General features: G+C 34.8%; 1 protein-coding gene across 12 annotated transcripts in view; it reads right to left on the reverse strand.

Annotated features, from left to right (window-relative positions):
* ROBO1 (roundabout guidance receptor 1) overlaps nt 1–19129 on the reverse strand; it is a 1111527-nt gene that overhangs the window by 67149 nt on the left and 1025249 nt on the right. For all 12 annotated transcript variants that reach the window (XM_060297918.1, XM_060297919.1, XM_060297925.1 and 9 more), the window contains 6 exons: nt 17155–17279; nt 13826–13997; nt 6261–6466; nt 4674–4755; nt 4353–4521; nt 4100–4266 (listed from right to left, as the gene is read on the reverse strand). In XM_060297918.1, coding sequence (XP_060153901.1) covers nt 4100–4266; nt 4353–4521; nt 4674–4755; nt 6261–6466; nt 13826–13997; nt 17155–17279 — 921 coding nt within the window. The remainder of the gene's footprint in view (nt 1–4099; nt 4267–4352; nt 4522–4673; nt 4756–6260; nt 6467–13825; nt 13998–17154; nt 17280–19129) is intronic.

Genomic DNA, 19129 nt, shown 5'->3' on the forward strand with positions numbered 1-19129 from the left:
TAAACTTCCATCCTCAGGGAATCGTCTACCTTTTAGGAAGTGTCTTAGTAATCATTTTAAAAGGTAACTACTATAATTTGCATGGCAATCTCTAATTTCTCTGGTTGAGATAACATGCCAGCTAATCCCTTCATGAAATCTAGGAAAAATCCCTAGTGTAACCATTTTGGCAATAGAATATTATTTTAGAAAATTCCTCATTGGAAAGAAAAATGGAAAGTAATGTCTAATAATGTAATATTGAGACATGTATTAATTGGTCCCTTTATTGTTCTTGCTTTCCTTCTCCTCCTGAAAGAAAGGTATTATAATGTGAAAGGTCTTCCCAACATTCAGAATTAAACTTGGAGGAAATCTCAGATATGATTCTACTCCCATTATTTCCCCAGTATTGGAGCTCCCTATACATAATCTCTGGGGGGGGCATTATCCAGGCCCCCCTTCATTATTTACAATAACTGGTCTCTTATTATCTATAGTATACACATATTCTGTACATTCTATGTCTGTGTGCATATTCTTTAAAAGATAGGGCTCAAGAATGCCGTGTGGACAGAACATGGATAAAGAATAGTACTAACAGTGGCAACAACTACCCTCATCTCAGCAATGTCTACCCCCCAGCCCACTCCCACTTGCTAGGTGCTCATGTCATCTTCCTTGCATTATCAAATCTTGTGTTTGGGAAAGCACATTTTGATTACACTGGGACAGGGCTCCAACTCCAACTGCGACCTAGGTCTACCTGACTCCTGAACAGGAAACCATGCCCTGGATCTGTGCAAGTTTAAGACCAAGCTCATTCATAGAAATGCCCACTTGGGGAAGACTATTTTTGCAGCCATGCTGCAGAAGTAATTAAAGAAATTATGCCTGCTCCCTCGTGAATCAACTTCCAACAAGTCTTTCCTGAATTCCCTCTACCCCTGGCTCTTCTCCTAACTGCTTACACGTCCTGTACCCTTCAACTGGATTTTCCCAGGTTCTTCCCCAGGCTCCTGCTATGGCCTGACTCAGCTCGGCTTCGGTGTGTCTCAAAAGCAGTCTAAGTACTAGACGATGAAATCTGCCTCAATGTTAACTTCCACTCATTGGCTTGTTTTGGTGCCTGGAGTTAGAATAAGCATATCTTACTCTTAAAGTATTAAGGAAGAAAAAGTCAAGCCCAGTCTAACGTTGTTATTTTGGGGGTTAAATGTGCCAAGTCTTTGGATTTCTTTTCCAATGATGTGGTTTTCAGCCTTTAGTGCCGCCTCACCAACCATCCTCACTGTCTTCCTCTTAAAAGTCTACCTGAAAATGCAGTGCTCAAAATAGGACACATTACTCCCTTCGTGATCTGACCAGTTCAGATTTTGATCTGCGTATAATTCTGCTAAGACTAGATTTGTTTCTTCGACAACTACTCACTCCGTTGGCTCAGACAGGTGTGCTAATTGACTTCCAACACTGAAGTCATCCTGACGCACCTGACACACACTCATGTACTCTCTTTTTAAGCCGAGTAGCCTCAGCCTATTCTTCTACAGCTAATTTTTTTTTTTTTTTTAAAAGAAGATGTTGGGGGTAGGAGTTTATTAATTAATTATTTTATTTTTGCTGTGTTGGGTCTTCGTTTCTGTGCGAGGGCTTTCTCTAGTTGTGGCAAGTGGGGGCCACTCTTCATCGCGGTGCGCGGGCCTCTCACTGTTGTGGCCTCTCTCGTTGCGGAGCACAGGCTCCAGATGCGCAGGCTCAGTAGTTGTGGCTCACAGGCCTAGTTGCTCCACGGCATGTGGGATCCTCCCAGACCAGGGCTCGAACCCGTATACCCTGCATTGGCAGGCAGATTCTCAACCGCTGTGCCACCAGGGAAGCCCCTACAGCTAATTTTTTAAACCTAAGTTCAAGTACCAGACTTATACATTTGCTCCATTAATTTTAATCTTGTTAGTGCTGGCCCATCATTCCAGACTGTCGAGATACATTTAATTCTGGTTTTCTCACTCAGCACACTAGCTGTGTTTCTCAAATTTTATGAACTTCCTCTGTTTTTATTCCAGACAGTGAAAGAAATACAAGTCCAATGACAGTCTTATGGCATATAATATAAAAGAAATATGAGCCCTGTATATTCATAAATTGGCTAATTTAATCCTTGTCCAATCTTGTGGAGTAGGGATTTTTTAGCCCCATTATATAGATGAGGGAGCCGATGCTCAGGGAACATACTAACTTGCTAGTAGGTTGAAGAGCTGAGATGAAAAATTCTTTGATTTCACAATTGTATGACTGTTTCACTATGTTTCCAGTTTTCCAGTTGACATGGGTTTGTTTCCTTTAAGTTGTTCTACTAGCTATCATGTATAAAGGTAAGTTGATTAAATTTTTTAAAAAACTTAAATTAACTCACTGATAAGATGTTGACTACCTCCTCGCTTAAGAGTTGAGGATATATTTTACAAAATCATTCATATGAGTATGTGACAGAACTGCAGTTAATGAAAAACTTTTCCTAAGGTCTACTGGGTAGAGGCCACTGTACTGGGGACAAAAGTTTAAGTTCACTTTACAGCTGTCATAGCTTCTGCATTCTTTACAAATGCGTATCTAATATTGAAAACCTCAAACTGCCTTAAGGCAGGCTCCAAGAATATTAAAGCTACTGGTGAAGTGACTCATAATAGCAAATATATGCATTTGGGTGTGTTGATTTCACACAGCAAGAAACAGACATGGGCATGTTCTACAACTCAGTTTGCTCTCTCAGTGAATTCTGAAACAAAAAGTCCTTCCCAAAAGATTGCTTATATACTCACTGGAGAAGACAAAACATGCAACATGGCTGGCAGACCCTCTCCCAAACCAGGAAAAAGTAATTTAAATCTTTCAATACTTTTGTGTGCAATTTGTTTCTGTCACTGTAACTAAGTTTCCATTTTTCCTTTGGAAATATATGAATTAAGATAGAGACATTATGATTCCTCTGTATGTTGAGAAAAGAATTTTATATTTCTAATTCCTACCATCTAGAATTACCTTTCTTTATTAATCTTATATTAATAAAGTATATTTTAATTGTGATGACAATATGTTTAAAAAAAGGTAAAGGTTGATTCAAATTCATCTTTTTTTAATATATAAATTTTACTACTATTAAAACATTAAAATAACAGGAGGAGCAAGAGGGTGGGTAGGAGATAATAATCTGTTGAAAGCTAAAAATAATTCCTGGCCTTCCCTGGTGGCGCAGTGGTTGAGAGTCCACCTGCCGACGCAGGGGACACAGGTTCGTGCCCCAGTCCGGGAAGATCTCACATGCCGTGGAGCGGCTGGGCCCGTGAGCCATGGCCGCTGAGCCTGCGTGTCCGGAGCCTGTGCTCCGCAACGGGAGAGGCCACGACAGTGAGAGGCCCGCGTACCACACACACACACACACACACATAATAATAATAATAATAATTCCTATTCATGAAAGACAATAAAAAGCAGTGTATCCAGAATGTGGTCCAAGTGAAGAAATTTCCAGTTTCAAATCTTTTTAGAAGCAGCTTCAACATGTTCATTTTTCCTTTTATCTGTTTCTTTAACCCAGCTTTGACGAAAATATACATGATTTCCATTTAAAAGTTTAATATATCATGGTTCACATGATTGGCAATGAAAGATAGGCGAAACAACATACAGACCTAAATTATTTTTGCAATGGTTGCAATGTTCAAAACTCATCCAGGAGGTCATGAGTATTAATCTCAACATACATAAAATTTACTCAATTTTAAAAACAATTACGTGATTAAAATTTTACACCCACATATAGTCATATTTAAAAATCAAAAAATTGAAAATAATACAAAAATATTCACATAATATTTTTGCTCATTGGATTTGTGATTTATAAAATGAGAAACATTTCTCTGTTATTCATCTTGTCTTGGAGTGCTTAGTCCAGAAAATAAGAAAGTATGCAGACACTGTGTATTAAAAATTAATTGAGCAACTTGGATAATAGATCTATGTTAAATATACAATCCTAGCATGTAGTACAAATGAGTTACTTGTAAAATTATAACATCTAAAGATAAGTAGATGTCTCAAGGCTGAGTAAATCAATATTTACCTTGTGTTTTCACTGGGTCTGATATCTGGCTTGGATCACTAATTCCATATGCATTTGCTGCCCTCACAAGGAAAAGGTAAATTGCATTAGGTTTGAGTCCTTTAATGGCAAATGTTTCTGTTTTCACATTCTCTGCTACGGTCTGCCAGCTGCTGCCAGATGCATGGCTAAGGATAGATACACAAGTTAGAACATGCATATTTAATGGTAAATCAAAAGAGAGAACAACTAGGAAACATCGTCTTCACTCTACCTGAAGGCTTCTATAATATAAGATGTTGGAGTAGCACCTGAATTCAAATTTGGTTGCCATGACAACGTTACTGTATTTCGGCTGACATCTGTAACTTCAGGTTTTGAGGGGGCACTAGGGATTAAATTTGGGTCGGTGGGTCTTGGAGGCTGAACTGGAACTCCAAATTCTAACAAAGAAGAAAAAGATGTTTACGCAGATAAGCACATAAATGTAGATATCATACCCATCCACCTACTCAAACATCAAGACATGCTCTTCATCTTTTTACCAGTGAGTAAACAAAAGCTTTATTTTAAGGTAAAATACTATTAAATTTACCTTGGACTTCAATGTAAGCACTCCATGTTGCTTCACCGCTGGGGGTTGATGCAATGCAGGTGTACCGACCAGTGTCACCCAGCTGAGAAGACAGATGCAAAATAAATATTTGGAACAATCAAGAGCTCACTGGGCTGAAAAAGCAATTATAGTTTTGTATATGGTCCATGAATATGGATAACTTGCATTAAAAAGCACTAACCAGAAACTGCCTCTTAATTTGTTTTTATTGAATGTGAAGTAAAATATTGCATGAAGACAGAAGACAAAAATGTTATTCTAACTGTATAATAAAAATATAATATTTAAGTGCATTAACATCACCATTTTCTGTGTCGCACAGTAAACAATGAGCTATATAACTTTAATTTCAAAGGGTTAATCTTTATTACTAATTTATAGCTTTATATTTAATAAGTCACGTAATAGGGCTAATAAAATTTAGCCAGTGACTATTCTTGCTATTTCATATATTATGTGAGTTACACCCATATGGATATCAGAGATAAACAAATATTTATAGAAAATGGATAGACACAAAATGATTTCTTCTTAAAGCATTCACTCTTTTTTCTCATTTTATTTTTTTAACCTGTAACTTAAGGCAGTTTGGTAAGTATAAAGTCAAACTCCAGCTGGAATGATGCTCTCTCTTCCTTTGAAAGACTGACTGCCAGAAAACAAACACAGGTCACATGTTCAATGTTAAAATCATCAGTACCATAATGAACCCATATACCTCTGCCTAAGGTAATAATTCTATCATCAAATAATGTTAGATAAAACAAAAACGCTGTCATCTTGCTCTGGCAATTGTAATAACAAAGTCACAATCATTGTCACATAAAAGTACAACATATTAACTTTCGTGGCACATAAAATGAACTGCTATGTTGATCCAAAACTCCAAAGAAGCCGCCCACAATAGGCAATAAAGCAATCGAAATTTATGTTTATTGCTGTCAAGGCTATTCTTTCATATGCCTCATGAGCTTGTCTGATCTTGATCTAAAATGAAAACAAAAATCAAAGCAAAAGAACACAGTCCTGAAAGAACAGGTATGGGATGTGATGCCCTGGGAAGGTAAATCCCTAAATTGTTCCCACAAACCTGTGGGCTTTCATCATTTAATATTCTGATTTGAAATGTACATTCAATGTGTACATTGCTTTATTGTTTGCATGCAGAGTATTCTGTAATTGCAAAATTCTGAACCAAATATTCACAATAAAAGAACTCTTCAAGTACACGGCACATAATATGATACTGGAAGATATCTTTGAAAAATGCTATACGGAATGAATGCATCACATCACCACTTGGAAGGTATTTTTATCTCCCATAAATCCTCATCCTTTTCTCCTCCATATAAAACCTTAAACTACTTGCCATGGGTTAAATTATGAGTCAAATCATCTTTAATATACACAGTGAAATGTCTGAAAGAATAACGCATCAAATAAAAAATATATTAATACTGTTATTAACATTTCATTGATTCTAAAATTTGAGACTTCAACACTAGTTGCTGGAGGCAAAACCAAAGTGGAACAAAATGGGAAACCCAGGGTGTCATTTCAAGTTACCTTAGCATATCGGATCTGTAGTACTCCGGTCTCCAGCTGTTTGATTCGAGAATCTTGGGTTGAAACAAGGACTCCATCCTTTCTCCACAGAATTGTGGGCACTGGACTGCCTGTGGCCACACAGCTGAGCACTAAAGTACCATCCACTGCTACAGTCTGATTCACAGGACCCTGTCGAATGACTGGGGGAGGTCGGTCTGCGATCACTGCCAGAACAAACAACAGGAAATAGATTTCTGCAACTGGAAGCAATTTTCTAATCATCCGAACAACAGCAGTTGCTCTAGGCTTTGAAACAAACTAATTAAACAAGTAATTAAAGTAGGAGACATGCATTATTCAGAATGCATTTCTATGATGCACTGATTCAGAATATTAAAATGTACTCCTTTCAAATGACCAACCACTGACTAGGCTTGCTGCATTGTCAAGGGACCTACTTAACTTAAGAGTTCAGAGACTAAATAAGGATTGTGGATGGTGAAGGAAATGTATAGTGGAGAGAAATGGAATACTGTGCTTTTTAAACTTTAAAATACGTAAAACACAAAACAACAAAAAACCCATCTACCCCAAGGAAACGTATAAGACAGATTTTCATAAATGACCCCAAACCAACTTGATAATCTTTCTGAGTCCAACAGAAAGAATGATGGTATCATACCAGCATGCTTGACAATTTTAGATTCAAAAATGTGCTTTGGATTTTGATAACTGATCAATCAATATGACTGAGCTCTTTTTATCTTGGAATTTTTTCTATTAAAAGAGTACATAGTGAATTCAGAGAAACTGGAAAACTGTCTAAAAATATTCTTGGTAAGCTAATCCAAAAATATAATTGAAGTGGATATCCTAACCCAGGATATAACACACTTCCATATCAGAATTATAGGAATGGGAAGGCACTTTCGCTAAATCTATCACCTTAACAGTTTTAATGTCCCATGGAAGGAAACAATGGAAGGCATTTTTATAACATATAAATAAAATTACTCTTATTATATGAAAAAATCTAAAACCTAAAAACTCTATCTGAGATAATAAAGTCATAATTCTAGGAAAAAATCCAAAACAATTGTAGTGGAACTAGTATAAATCCTGCATTAGAGAGATGTTCTGATCTCCTGACATAGGCAATTTAGGTGAAATTCCATAGATAGTTTTTTAAATGAATAAACATTAAAAATAAAGTTCATTTTTCATTATTAAACTTTAAAATTCTGAATATTAGTTTAAAATATTTTAAGTCACAAATATTCAAAACACAACTCTAAGAAATTGCCTGATTAAACAAAACTGGTTGCCAGAGTGACTAAATTTTGGATGCAACCATTTGCAAAGCTGGATGTGTCATGTTCAAAGTTTTATGCGCCAAAGATTTCTCACAAGCTGGAGTCACACTTCAATTTGTTCCTCATTTATCATGCAATAATTATTAGTTTTGGGCATTCAATCTAAGAAAAACAAGAAAGCAAGAAAGTGAAATCAGCAACTGTGCAGTTTCACTCCACCCTTCCAATTCTCTTCCATCTTTGGTTGCTGGTGTGAAATCTGTTAATACCGTGGAGGTATATTAGAAGGCTGGAGTTTGAAACTTGGCAGGAGTGTTTCAGATACTCCATGGATGAAACATGTAAGCCAATAATTCCTTTGCTTAGAATCGTTTAATCTTTTCTACATTATCTGTTGATTTTGGCTCAAATCAAATTAGAGGCCCCTCCTGGTAAGTATGAAAAAATAATGATAAGTGTTTTAGTGCACTGGGGTTTTTACAAGACTCTACCACCTGTGTTCCCTTGATTATAAGAATGAACGAATATTTATTTCCAGATATTAATTGAATTAGTAACAGAGTGTTTCTTTATAACTGATTATAATAAAATCCAGTAACAGAGTGGTTTACATTTCGTAGTCTTGTTATATTTAGAAACAATCCAATATCCGGGGATTTATTCAACTTTCTATACCTTTACAGTTCTTTGATATTTGCATCATATTTAGAGTCATCCTCACTTCCTTATCCTATCCTAACCCAGTTTAATGATGTTGTTTCTCTGTTATTGATTTCTTCCCGGTTTACACTGGGTACTTTACAAAAATAAAGCAAGAAAAGAGAAGCAGGGTTGATTATCAGGCTACACCATCTGTCATGTGTCTTTAGGCAAGTTCCTTAAATTATCTAAGTCTCGGTTTTTTACCTGTAACATGAGGATAATAATACTTGCTCTAACCAGCTCAGGGGATTGCTATGAAGATATAAATGGAATAACAAATATTCCATGTACTTTGCTAATTGCAAAAAGCTAGACAATTATATGAATTGTGATATCACGATCCTTTTCTATAAAATAGTAATATGTAAATCAGAGGTAAAAAAGTTCACTAAAGCAATTTTATGTTTTTAGGTAAAGACAATGAAACATTTTGGTGTTGTCACAGATTAGAATAAAATACTGATGAAATGTTCAAAGTTACACAAATTAAGATGTGTAGTACATTTAGCAGTCAACACTAAGTTTAGGATTTATGAGAAAAACTTCAAATAGAGTCTAATATCTCACATTTGGATTATTAAAATGAATTATCAGGTAATAAAATAGGATGTGTAAGACACAGAAATATGATTTAAAGAAAGTAAGTGCATGGACTTTGTAATCAGAAGGACATAGCACTGTAAAAAGAAAATGTTCCGTATTTGTGCTCTCCAGTACAGAAGCCAAGAGCTTCAAATGCTACTGAGCACCTGAGTGTGGCTGGTGTGATTGAGGAACTGGATGTGTAGCTTTACTTAATTTTAAGTAATTTTGATTCAAATTTAAATAGCCTCATGTGGCAAGTGCCTACCATACTGGACAGTGCAAACTTTTGTTTTTGTTTTTCTGTTTTATTTTTAACATCTTTCTTGGAGTATAATTGCTTCACAATGGTGTTAGTTTCTGCTGAATAACAAAGTGAATCAGCTATATGTATACATATATCCCCATATCTCCTCCCTCCTGCGTCTCCCTCCCACCCTCCCTATCCCACCCCTCTAGGTGGACACAAAGCACCGAGCTGACGTCCCTGTGCCATGCGGCTGCTTCCCACCAGCTATCCATTTTACATTTGGTAGTGTCAAACTTTTGTTTAAAATCTCAGTTCTGCTAGTTAGTATCTGAAGGATCTGGGTATATCTTTTCACCACTCTCTGCCTCAGTTTCCTCATCTGTAAAATAAGAAGTCAGATTTGAAATTATTGAACTGTTTAAAGTTCTTAGCATAATGCCTGGCACAAAGGAGGCATTGAATAACTTTACAAAAGCCAGGACATGGAAACAACCTAGGTGTCCAACGACAGATGAATGGATAAAGAAGATGTGGTACATATATACAATAGAATATTACTCAGCCATAAAAAGGAACAAAATTGGGTCATTTGTAGATATGTGGATGGACCTACAGTCTGTCATACAGAGTGAAGTAAGCTAGAAAGAGAAAAACAGATATCATATATCAACGCATATATGTGGGATCTAGAAGAATGGTACAGATGAACCTATTTGCAGGGCAGGAACAGAGACGTAGATGTAGAGAACGGACATGTGGACACAGCGGAGGAAGGGGAGGGTGGGACAAATTGGGAGGTTAGGATTGACATGTATACACTACCATGCTTAAAACAGATAGCTAGTGGGAACATGCTGTAAAGCACAGGACGCTCAGCTTGGTGCTCTGTGACAACCTAGATGGGAGGGATGGGAGGGGTGGGAGGGAGGTCCAAGAGGGAGCGGGTATAGGTATACATATAGCTGATTCACTGCATTGTACAGCAGAAACTAACACAACATTGTAAAGCAATTATACTCCAATAAAAAAATTTCTTATTATAAATATCAGTATAGTGGTGATGGTGGTGGTAGTGGTACAGATATGAGGAGTGTAACAGATGATGTAACCCTATTAGAGCAGCGTTTATAAAAGTTTACCTAGTTTTCCACATGTTCAATGAAAGATTTAAAGACCCTAAGAAATGAGAGTATTTCATCAGAAGTCATATTTTTTGTCACCTCAAGAATAATAATCATAAAATCTATGTTAATACATATAAAAATATTCATAAAATAATTTTAGGTGAAAAAGAATACAGAATAACACACACACTGACTGGTTTAAATATGTAAAATTCACATCTAAAAACCAGCAAACATCAGAGTCATATATCACAATTGCCATCAGTTTGTAAACATATCTCAACACCCATGAGTTAGGCTGTAAACTGTTACCTCATTTCAGCAATTAGGGAGCTGAAACATTGAAAGTTCACGTGACTCGTCCAAATCAAAGAGTTAGTCATTGGCAAATAGCTAGTAATTAGAAAGTTAATGCTCTTTCCACTGTATATCAATCACTTTTGAGAGATTAATGCAAGTGATTTTAGATTTTATACGTCATTTAATCATCACTAACTACTTCTTACGTTCTAGTAATTAAGAGAAGAAACATTTTCAATTAAATAGGTTATATGAATTTCTATGTTCCTGTGTCAAACAGGATTTGGGGTAGGCCTCAGCTACAGAAAAACATTTCAAAGACAGCTGCTACTCTACCATATTCTGTGTCTCATGTTTTATTCTGCCTTTGCCTTTGTTCTGTTTGCAAATAGTAAAGAAAGAAAGTCAAGAAACTAAAGTCAAATAGTTTCCAGAAAATACTCTGCCTATTACCTCTCTTCGACTTGATTTGGTAATAAGTAAATACTGATATTATCAGCACTCACAGTAAGTACAGTTTACCTATGAAGAATGAGTCCATAGTTGTAAGTTGTTTGTACAATATTGATGGACTCCAAAATAAAGAAAACAAAACTAAAAATACAGTACCAAACACAAAATCACCTTAAATCTCCCCAGAGACTGTAAGATGAAACTTTTAGAAGTGAATTGGCTATCAGGGATGAACCCCAAATCCACAAATTTAGGAGTTTTGTTTTCATTTTAGTTTAGCAAAAGTTGACATGCTTGATCTATGCTCACAAATATAACCATTCACCATAAGGCCATGTCAAAAGGCACCTAGAAAGTTTTGCTTTCAATTATGAGAATAATAAGAGATATTTGAAAATATTTTATTATAGTTTTCTTTGGCCTTTTTTAATGTATATCCTTACATACAAGTTGCTTTATAAAGTTGCAATCATAAACATATGTGCAAATCTATGTTCTACTTTTCCTATATATTGATTATATTAATCATTATATTCATTACATGGTCTTCACAATCATCACTTAATAGCTCTAATGTATGTAAGAAACTGTAAAAACATTTTAGGTCATTCTAACGTATTAGGGCAGTAGATATATAATATATATCATAGATAGTGTTAAGAGTGTAGACTTTTGAGTGAGACAATCTTAATTTTTAATTCTGACTTAACCAACAGCTAGCTCTTCATTCCTTCCTTCTTTGTTTCATTCACTTATTCAAAAAATATCCATTGAGAGTCTACCATGTGTCAGACCTTGGTGGATACTGGGTATATATTTAACTTGATTGGACAGATAAATTCCCTAAATTGGAAGACTCAGATTGTTAAGATGTTAATTCTCCTTAAATTGTTCAATAATTTAAGTGGAATCAAAATTAAAATTCTGATTTTTTTGTTTGTTTAGGATGTTAAAATGTGTGTGTGTGTGTGTGTGTGTGTATGGAAATTGAAAAGTTGATTTTAAAATTTATAAAAAAAATGTAGAGGACCTCTAACAGCCAACCCAAAACAAGAAAAACAAAGTTGGAGACTTACACTAACAGTGTGTAAGACTTACTACAAAGCTATAATAATTAAGACCATACATACTTGCATAAATAGATGAATGGAATATAACAGAGAGAACAGAAGTAGGCCACTACATGTATGCTCATTTGAATTATGATTAAGATGCCACTGCAATTCAGTGGGGAAAGGGCTGTCTTTTCAATAAGTGATGCTGAAACAATTAGTATCCATATAAGGGAAGAAAAGGAATTTTGACCCTTATTTTACACTATACACAAAAATTAGTTCAAGACAGATTAAAAACTTAAATCTCAAAAGTACAGACAATAAAGATTCCAGAAAAAACACCGGAGAATATCCTCACAGTCTCAAGGTAGATTAGGGAACTAAAAGCACCACGTATAAAAAAAAAACAATACATTGGTCCTCATTAAAATTAGTTACTTAAGCCTTAAAATCATCATTAAGAGGGCTTCCCTGGTGGTGCAGTGGTTGAGAGTCCGCCTGCTGATGCAGGGGACACGGGTTCATGCCCCGGTCCGGGAAGATCCCACATGCCGCGGAGCGGCTAGGCCCGTGAGCCGTGGCCACTGAGCCTGCGCGTCCGGAGCCTGTGCTCCGCAACGGGAGAGGCCACAACAGTGAGAGGCCCACGTACCGCAAACAAACAAACAAACAAACAAAATCATTAATAGAATGACTGGGAAGAAATATTTATAATACATATATCGGACAAAGATTTGTATCTGGAATACATGGGAAAATGAAAAAAAAAACGAGAGAGAAAAATGAGTATATGCATCCACCAAAAGGCAAACAAGATAACTGAGTGCACACGCCCACCCATAGACTTATACAGAAATATTTAGCTTTATTAATAAAAGCCCTAAACTGAAAACAACCCATCAATAAAGGGTCCAAAAATAAATTGTGAGCTATTTATACAATGGAATACTATACAGCAACAAAAAGAATGTATATATGTTTATTTTATGTATATATACATATGTGTATACAGGTACTGTGCATTTTTTGAAAGTTCATTTTAAGCCACTTTGCTTTTATGAAAGACCTACATTAGTACATGTGCCCACTAATCAAAATAAATCTGAACTGGATTTTCATTTTTATGAAAAGAGGAAATTGCTTCTTCACTTGATGCCATTTCTTTGGCTTACAAAAGGTTTCATAGGAATGCTCTACTTTTGGAGAGCAGGGAAACCCGTTATATACACATATGTATATATATTTAATATATTTACATGCTTACTTATAGTTTCTTTTCTTCTTACTACTCTCCATCTTATGGTTTGGAGATTTTCTCCATTACTGCATTTTTATAATATATTTGGTATTAATTAATCATGCTTAGAAGAGTTGATAAATAGAACAAAACCACATTACTAAGAAAAACTTACTCATCATGAATTGTGAGTTGGATTTGTCAACAATTCATCTTATCTCCTTAGTAGGGAGGAAAGAAAAAGGATGATATTTTACACTAAGAGATTTTAAAATAACTTCTCATTTTCCAAAACATGGACACAGTCCTACGTACAATTACTCAGTGTAAACTTTCCTTGTATAATTGCTAGGCTTTTATGAATGTAATTTGATGCTAGAAGTTTATAGTATAGCCAAGTTAAAATAAGAATGATTTTACATTCAATCACTGTACCTTCATCCTTTTCACATTACACCAAAATTGCTGTAAGAAAGGATACAAAGTTGAAAATAAATGCATTTACTGGCACTCTCTTTAGACCCTAAGCCAAACTTGGACATTTTGAAATAAAATGCTCTACTTTACCATCGGTAACTTCCAAATATGCTTTTGTGATGATACTTCCGGCAACATTTAAAGTCTGGCAGATATAATAACCAACATCAGATCGCTGGACATTAGTAATAGTGAGGTCACCAGTCTGGGAGACTGAAAAACGGCTGGATGACTGTGGTGGTTGATATGAGAAAAGCAGATTCTAGAACCCAGAATTTGGGAGGAAAGAATAACAATAGGTTAGTTGCTAGTTTCCAACATGTTGGCATACATACATACATATATTTACAAATAGATGTATAAACATTTACATACACACAAACACACATACTTGTGTATGCAAATAAGCTAAATATCCTCTAAAACATACCCAGATATAGATGTGCACACACATAAACATATAAATGCACAAGGTTTAATGATCTAGCCTTAAATAGGGTTATTTGAAAATTTAAATGAATTCTAAATATGGATATATGCCTTTATAATTTCAGTTTCAAACAATACTAGATATAAAAGGATGTTAGATACCATTAGAATTAAAAGTTTTACATATTTAACCAAAACAAAGTCAAAAGCTTTGTTTCACATAGATGTGCCTATTAGGATTCTAAACTCTAAATCTTTTCATGTATAAAAACAACATTAAAATTTAAACACATTCTGACAAATTAAGTTTAAGAATATCATTTAGGCACCATTATAACTATGCCTGTTACCTGTCCATTATAAAAGTTCACTAATCTATCAAATTGTTAACAGTTTCTTGTTTTTCTGGTTAAATGGTGGGCACATCTATTATAAATTTTTAATCAAATACTGAATTTAAGAATTCATAATGGAGTTTTATTTTTGCAGAAAGTTATCTTAAAAACAAACTCAAGACAAAATGTGATGTTATTCTGTGGTACAAATTTCTCTCTATGAATCAAAATATCATGCTCATTGGAGAGAGTGTATATTTCATGTAAAAAACATATCATGTCATTGTTTTTCATGAAATAAAGAATATCAACATTTCTTCTAATCAAATAAATTTGCTACTTTTTAAAAGTTTAGGTGCCTTTTAACATTTGTCATTTACAAAGGCTTAACTACTATTGCATGGAAATGTGTCCAATGACAAAATTTTAGGTAACAGTGAGTTATATCATTAAATCAAACCAAACCAAATCAAAATTATTTCAAAGTTTGAAACAGATTTTAGGTGACAATGAATAATTTATTTAAATAACTAAATGAATCATTTAAATATTACTCTACTAAGAAGAACTGCTAGTGGATTTACTATTATCGCTACTTGATATTCTTATATAATACACTTTCAATTTTTCCTGTTCTACTAAAATATTTTGTTTTTTTCTTGTCTTTAATTTGCTGTCAGCAAATTTAGTCCTTTGAGGGCAAATGAAACGTATTAGAACCAACTGAGGTATTAGAACTTACATGACAGCCTCTGTACAATAGTCAAGTTGATATTTGCCTACCAAAGTGAAAATTATATTGAACTTGATGGCATTGCATACAAATGATTAGTGAGTGCAGTCAGTACACTGTGTGTTATTTGTATGAACATAGTAGAAGCAAGATCATAAAGCAACACACCCAAGGTTGATTTAAGCAAAAACTAAAAGAGGTTAGGAATAACTGTATCAAAAATGAATGAGAATAATTTTTTACAAGTATCAGAAAACAAGTAAAGGGAAATGTGTCCATTTACTGAAGAACTGAAGTCACTAAGAGATAAGAAAAAATTTGTGTTTTGGCCATCATCAAAAAATCTACAAACAATAAATGCTGGAGAGGGTGTGGAGAAAAGGGAACCCTCTTGCACTGCTGGTGGGAATGTAAATTGATACAGCCACTATGGAGAACAGTATGGAGGGTCCTTAAAAAACTAAAAATAGAACTACCATATGACCCAGCAATCCCACTACTGGGCATATACCCTGAGAAAACCATAATTCAAAAAGAGTCATGTGTCACAATATTCATTGCAGCACTTTTTACAATAGCCAGGTCATGGAAGCAACCTAAGTGTCCATCAACAGATGAATGGATAAAGATGTGGCACGTATATACAATGGAATATTACTCAGCCATAAAAAGAAATGAAATTGAGTTATTTGTAGTGAGGTGGATGGACCTAGAGACTGTCATACAGAGTGAAGTAAGTCAAAAAGAGAAAAATAAATACCGTATGCTAACACATATATATGGAATCTAAAAAAGAAAAAAATGGTTCTGAAGAACCTAGGGGCAGGACAGGAATAAGGATGCAGACGTGGAGAATGGACTTGAGGACACAGGGAGGGGGAAGCATAAGCTGGGATGAAGTGAGAGAGTGGCATGAACATATATACACTACCAAATGCAAAATAGATAGCTAGTGGGAAGCAGACGCATAGCACAGGGAGATCAGCTCGGTGCTTTGTGTCCACCTTAGAGGGGTGGGATAGGGAGGGTGGGAGGGAGACGCAAGAGGGAGGAGATATGGGGATATATGTATACATATAGCTGATTCACTTTGTCATACAGTAGAAACTAACACATCATTGTAAAGCAATTATACTCCAATAAAGATGTTTTAAAAAATCTAAAAAAAAACCTATTTTAAAGTTTCCTATTATTTTTAAAGTAAAAGTGTTTCAAAATTCCCTTTTTAATAAGCTGAAGCCTAATAGTGAACTTAATTTTTAAGACCACAGATCTCTATATTCTAGCTTCAATATATATAGAAAATTCTGGTTTATAAAAATATATAGAGAGTAGAACTTGATAGCAAATGGTGACCACATATTACAGTTTTCAAAGAATTAGAATATACTGAACTATATCCAATATGACATCTATGTTAAAGAGACTTTCATATAGTTTGATGAATTTTTAATTGATAGATATATGATAGATAAAACATAAAGAAGCAAAGAAGACACTTCAGATTCCTGGTGCTTTCAGAAAAATTGCACTGACTAATTATCATCTTTGTTTTAAATGTGTGTAAATCTCTTTTAACATATAATTACAAATCTGAATAATAAAAAGTTATAAGTAATTAAGTTGAGAAAAAAAGTAGTTTTTAAAAAAATGTGGTTGAATTGGAAATAAAGGTAAATTTTATACAATAAAACAATTACTATTCTACATACCACTCTCTGTACCAAAACTAGGCAGGGAAAATTTGAGAATTAAAACAAGGTAGGAAATTTTGTCTTCTCTTTTATTGCTGAAATGTTTAGGTCACTCAGAGATTTCTCAGTTCTCTTAAAGCGACAGATATGTGACTAAATAATTTGTTGCTTTTTGTTATATATCTGGCACTCATCTTTACTGATTGAAATATTAGAACAAGGTCATACCTGACTCCCCTCTCTCCTCCAGAAGATAGCTGGTTGAGGATTTCCAGTTGCTTCACACTGGAAAGTTACAGTTCGTCCCAATGCAACAACCTGGTCACGGGGTTTCACAACAAAATGTGGAGGTTCTGAAGGAGATGAAACAAATTACCCTGAATCAAAAGCATGGAGTCATTGTCCTATTTGAGACAATTTGCTGATATCCCAAGTGCTGCTGTTATTTTATACCAGTTGTTATGTACTCTATAGATATACATAATGTACCAATTCTCATCCTTAACCTAAATGAAGCTAAATTAAGTGCACATTCATAGAGTGGAATCGTGTAGCTCTGTAAAGAGGTTTTTTTTCTTTTTAATTACTTGACCTTCTAAGATTATCTACCTTATTAAAAAGAATTCTTGAACTACAATTTGACCATTTACATTCAACGTATGCCTGAAATTTGTATGAATAAATATCTTTTCTTACTTAGAGCTGCTTAAAGGTGCATGGATGTTAATCACAGACACAAGGACCTCCTGATGTAGGCAGGCCCTAAAATTAATTTAACTCAAAAGCTCCCGAAATGCTACCATGGAAATTATAACCATTTAAAATCTTCAGTCCAATTACTTGAATAGAAATGAATTTAAAGCAATAGTGGAGTCGAATGCCTCTTTCATTTACATAGGCAAGGGCATGTTCAAACAGAATATATATGGAAATGAGGGCAAATTTGAAACATCTGCTCATCCTGACATTATAAATACTGCCAGCTTTGTCCAAACTGTTTGATTTATACAGACTTAAATGGCCACTTCATCCAGCAGTAAATAGAGTGTCAGAAAATTGTGTCAGTTACATTGAGAACAATGGCAGCTGAAAACATGAGGTGTGCTGATGGGGTCACTCGCTGGGAAAAAAAAAAATTTAAAAAGCTTGTTTTGGGGCTGTGCTTTATGATTGGAAAAACTGTGCACTGAACATAAGTCTTTCTACCTACTGTTTACACTTTTCAAATTCATTTGTTATCAGCTGTCTGAAACGCCTAATTATTCTCCTTTCTTGTCTCAGTTCAAACTGAAGTGAACGTTTCAAGCCAGACACTGAACAGTTTATACAGGATAATCCGCTTTTTAAGACTCTTCCATTATTTCTAACCTTCTCCTTAAAAGTACTTTTAGTTACTTATGTCAGTCACTTAGGATAACTGCTTCAAGTGAATATAAATCAAAAAGTATGTTCAGATTATGTCCACAAGGGCTACTTCTCTGCTCATGAGAATATGACTTCTTTGTGAATGAAGATGAGTATTTGAAAGGGTACCCTTTTCTCTTGCTAAATATTTTCTGGTCAGTTGTATCTGAGACATATATACAAATATTTATGATATATAATATATACATTTATCAACTTTACACATTTGTATGTATACACATATATACATGTGTGTAAAGTGGAATGTAAAACCCCTTTAAAAAAGGCGATATGGAAAACAACTTGCATGGTCACAAAACTGAAGAAAGCAATTAGATCTCCTAACTTCTAGATAAGTGTCCTTTCTTCTATACTCCCTTTTTATTTTTAATTGAGGTTTAGTAGAAATTACACCATTTGACAAGAAAATTACAGGAGACCTGAAAAATCAGGTCAAATGCCCTCAAATGTCCTGTAACTTATACGGAAGAAAATACAAAGTTAGGAGAATAAGTTTAGGTTCAATTTTGGTAATGCTGACGTTCTAGCTTATAATTTTTTTAAACTCTGATTGTAATTGACTGGTTTACTCATGAATTTGGCAAACACTGTCATTATCCAGGTATGATAACAGGTGTGTGCATCATTGCCTGAGGATTTTCCTCCACACACATCCATACAGGAGCGTTTGATTCCTTAGTTAAGGGTTGGAATAACTGACATAGAAATCAGACCAAGGAATTGAAAGGACTGACTGGATAATAAACCAAATCCAGAAGAGAGTTTGGTTTGTTTCAAT

Source organism: Globicephala melas, chromosome 4 (genome assembly GCF_963455315.2).
Source record: "Globicephala melas chromosome 4, mGloMel1.2, whole genome shotgun sequence".
Classification (NCBI taxonomy): domain Eukaryota; kingdom Metazoa; phylum Chordata; class Mammalia; order Artiodactyla; family Delphinidae; genus Globicephala; species Globicephala melas.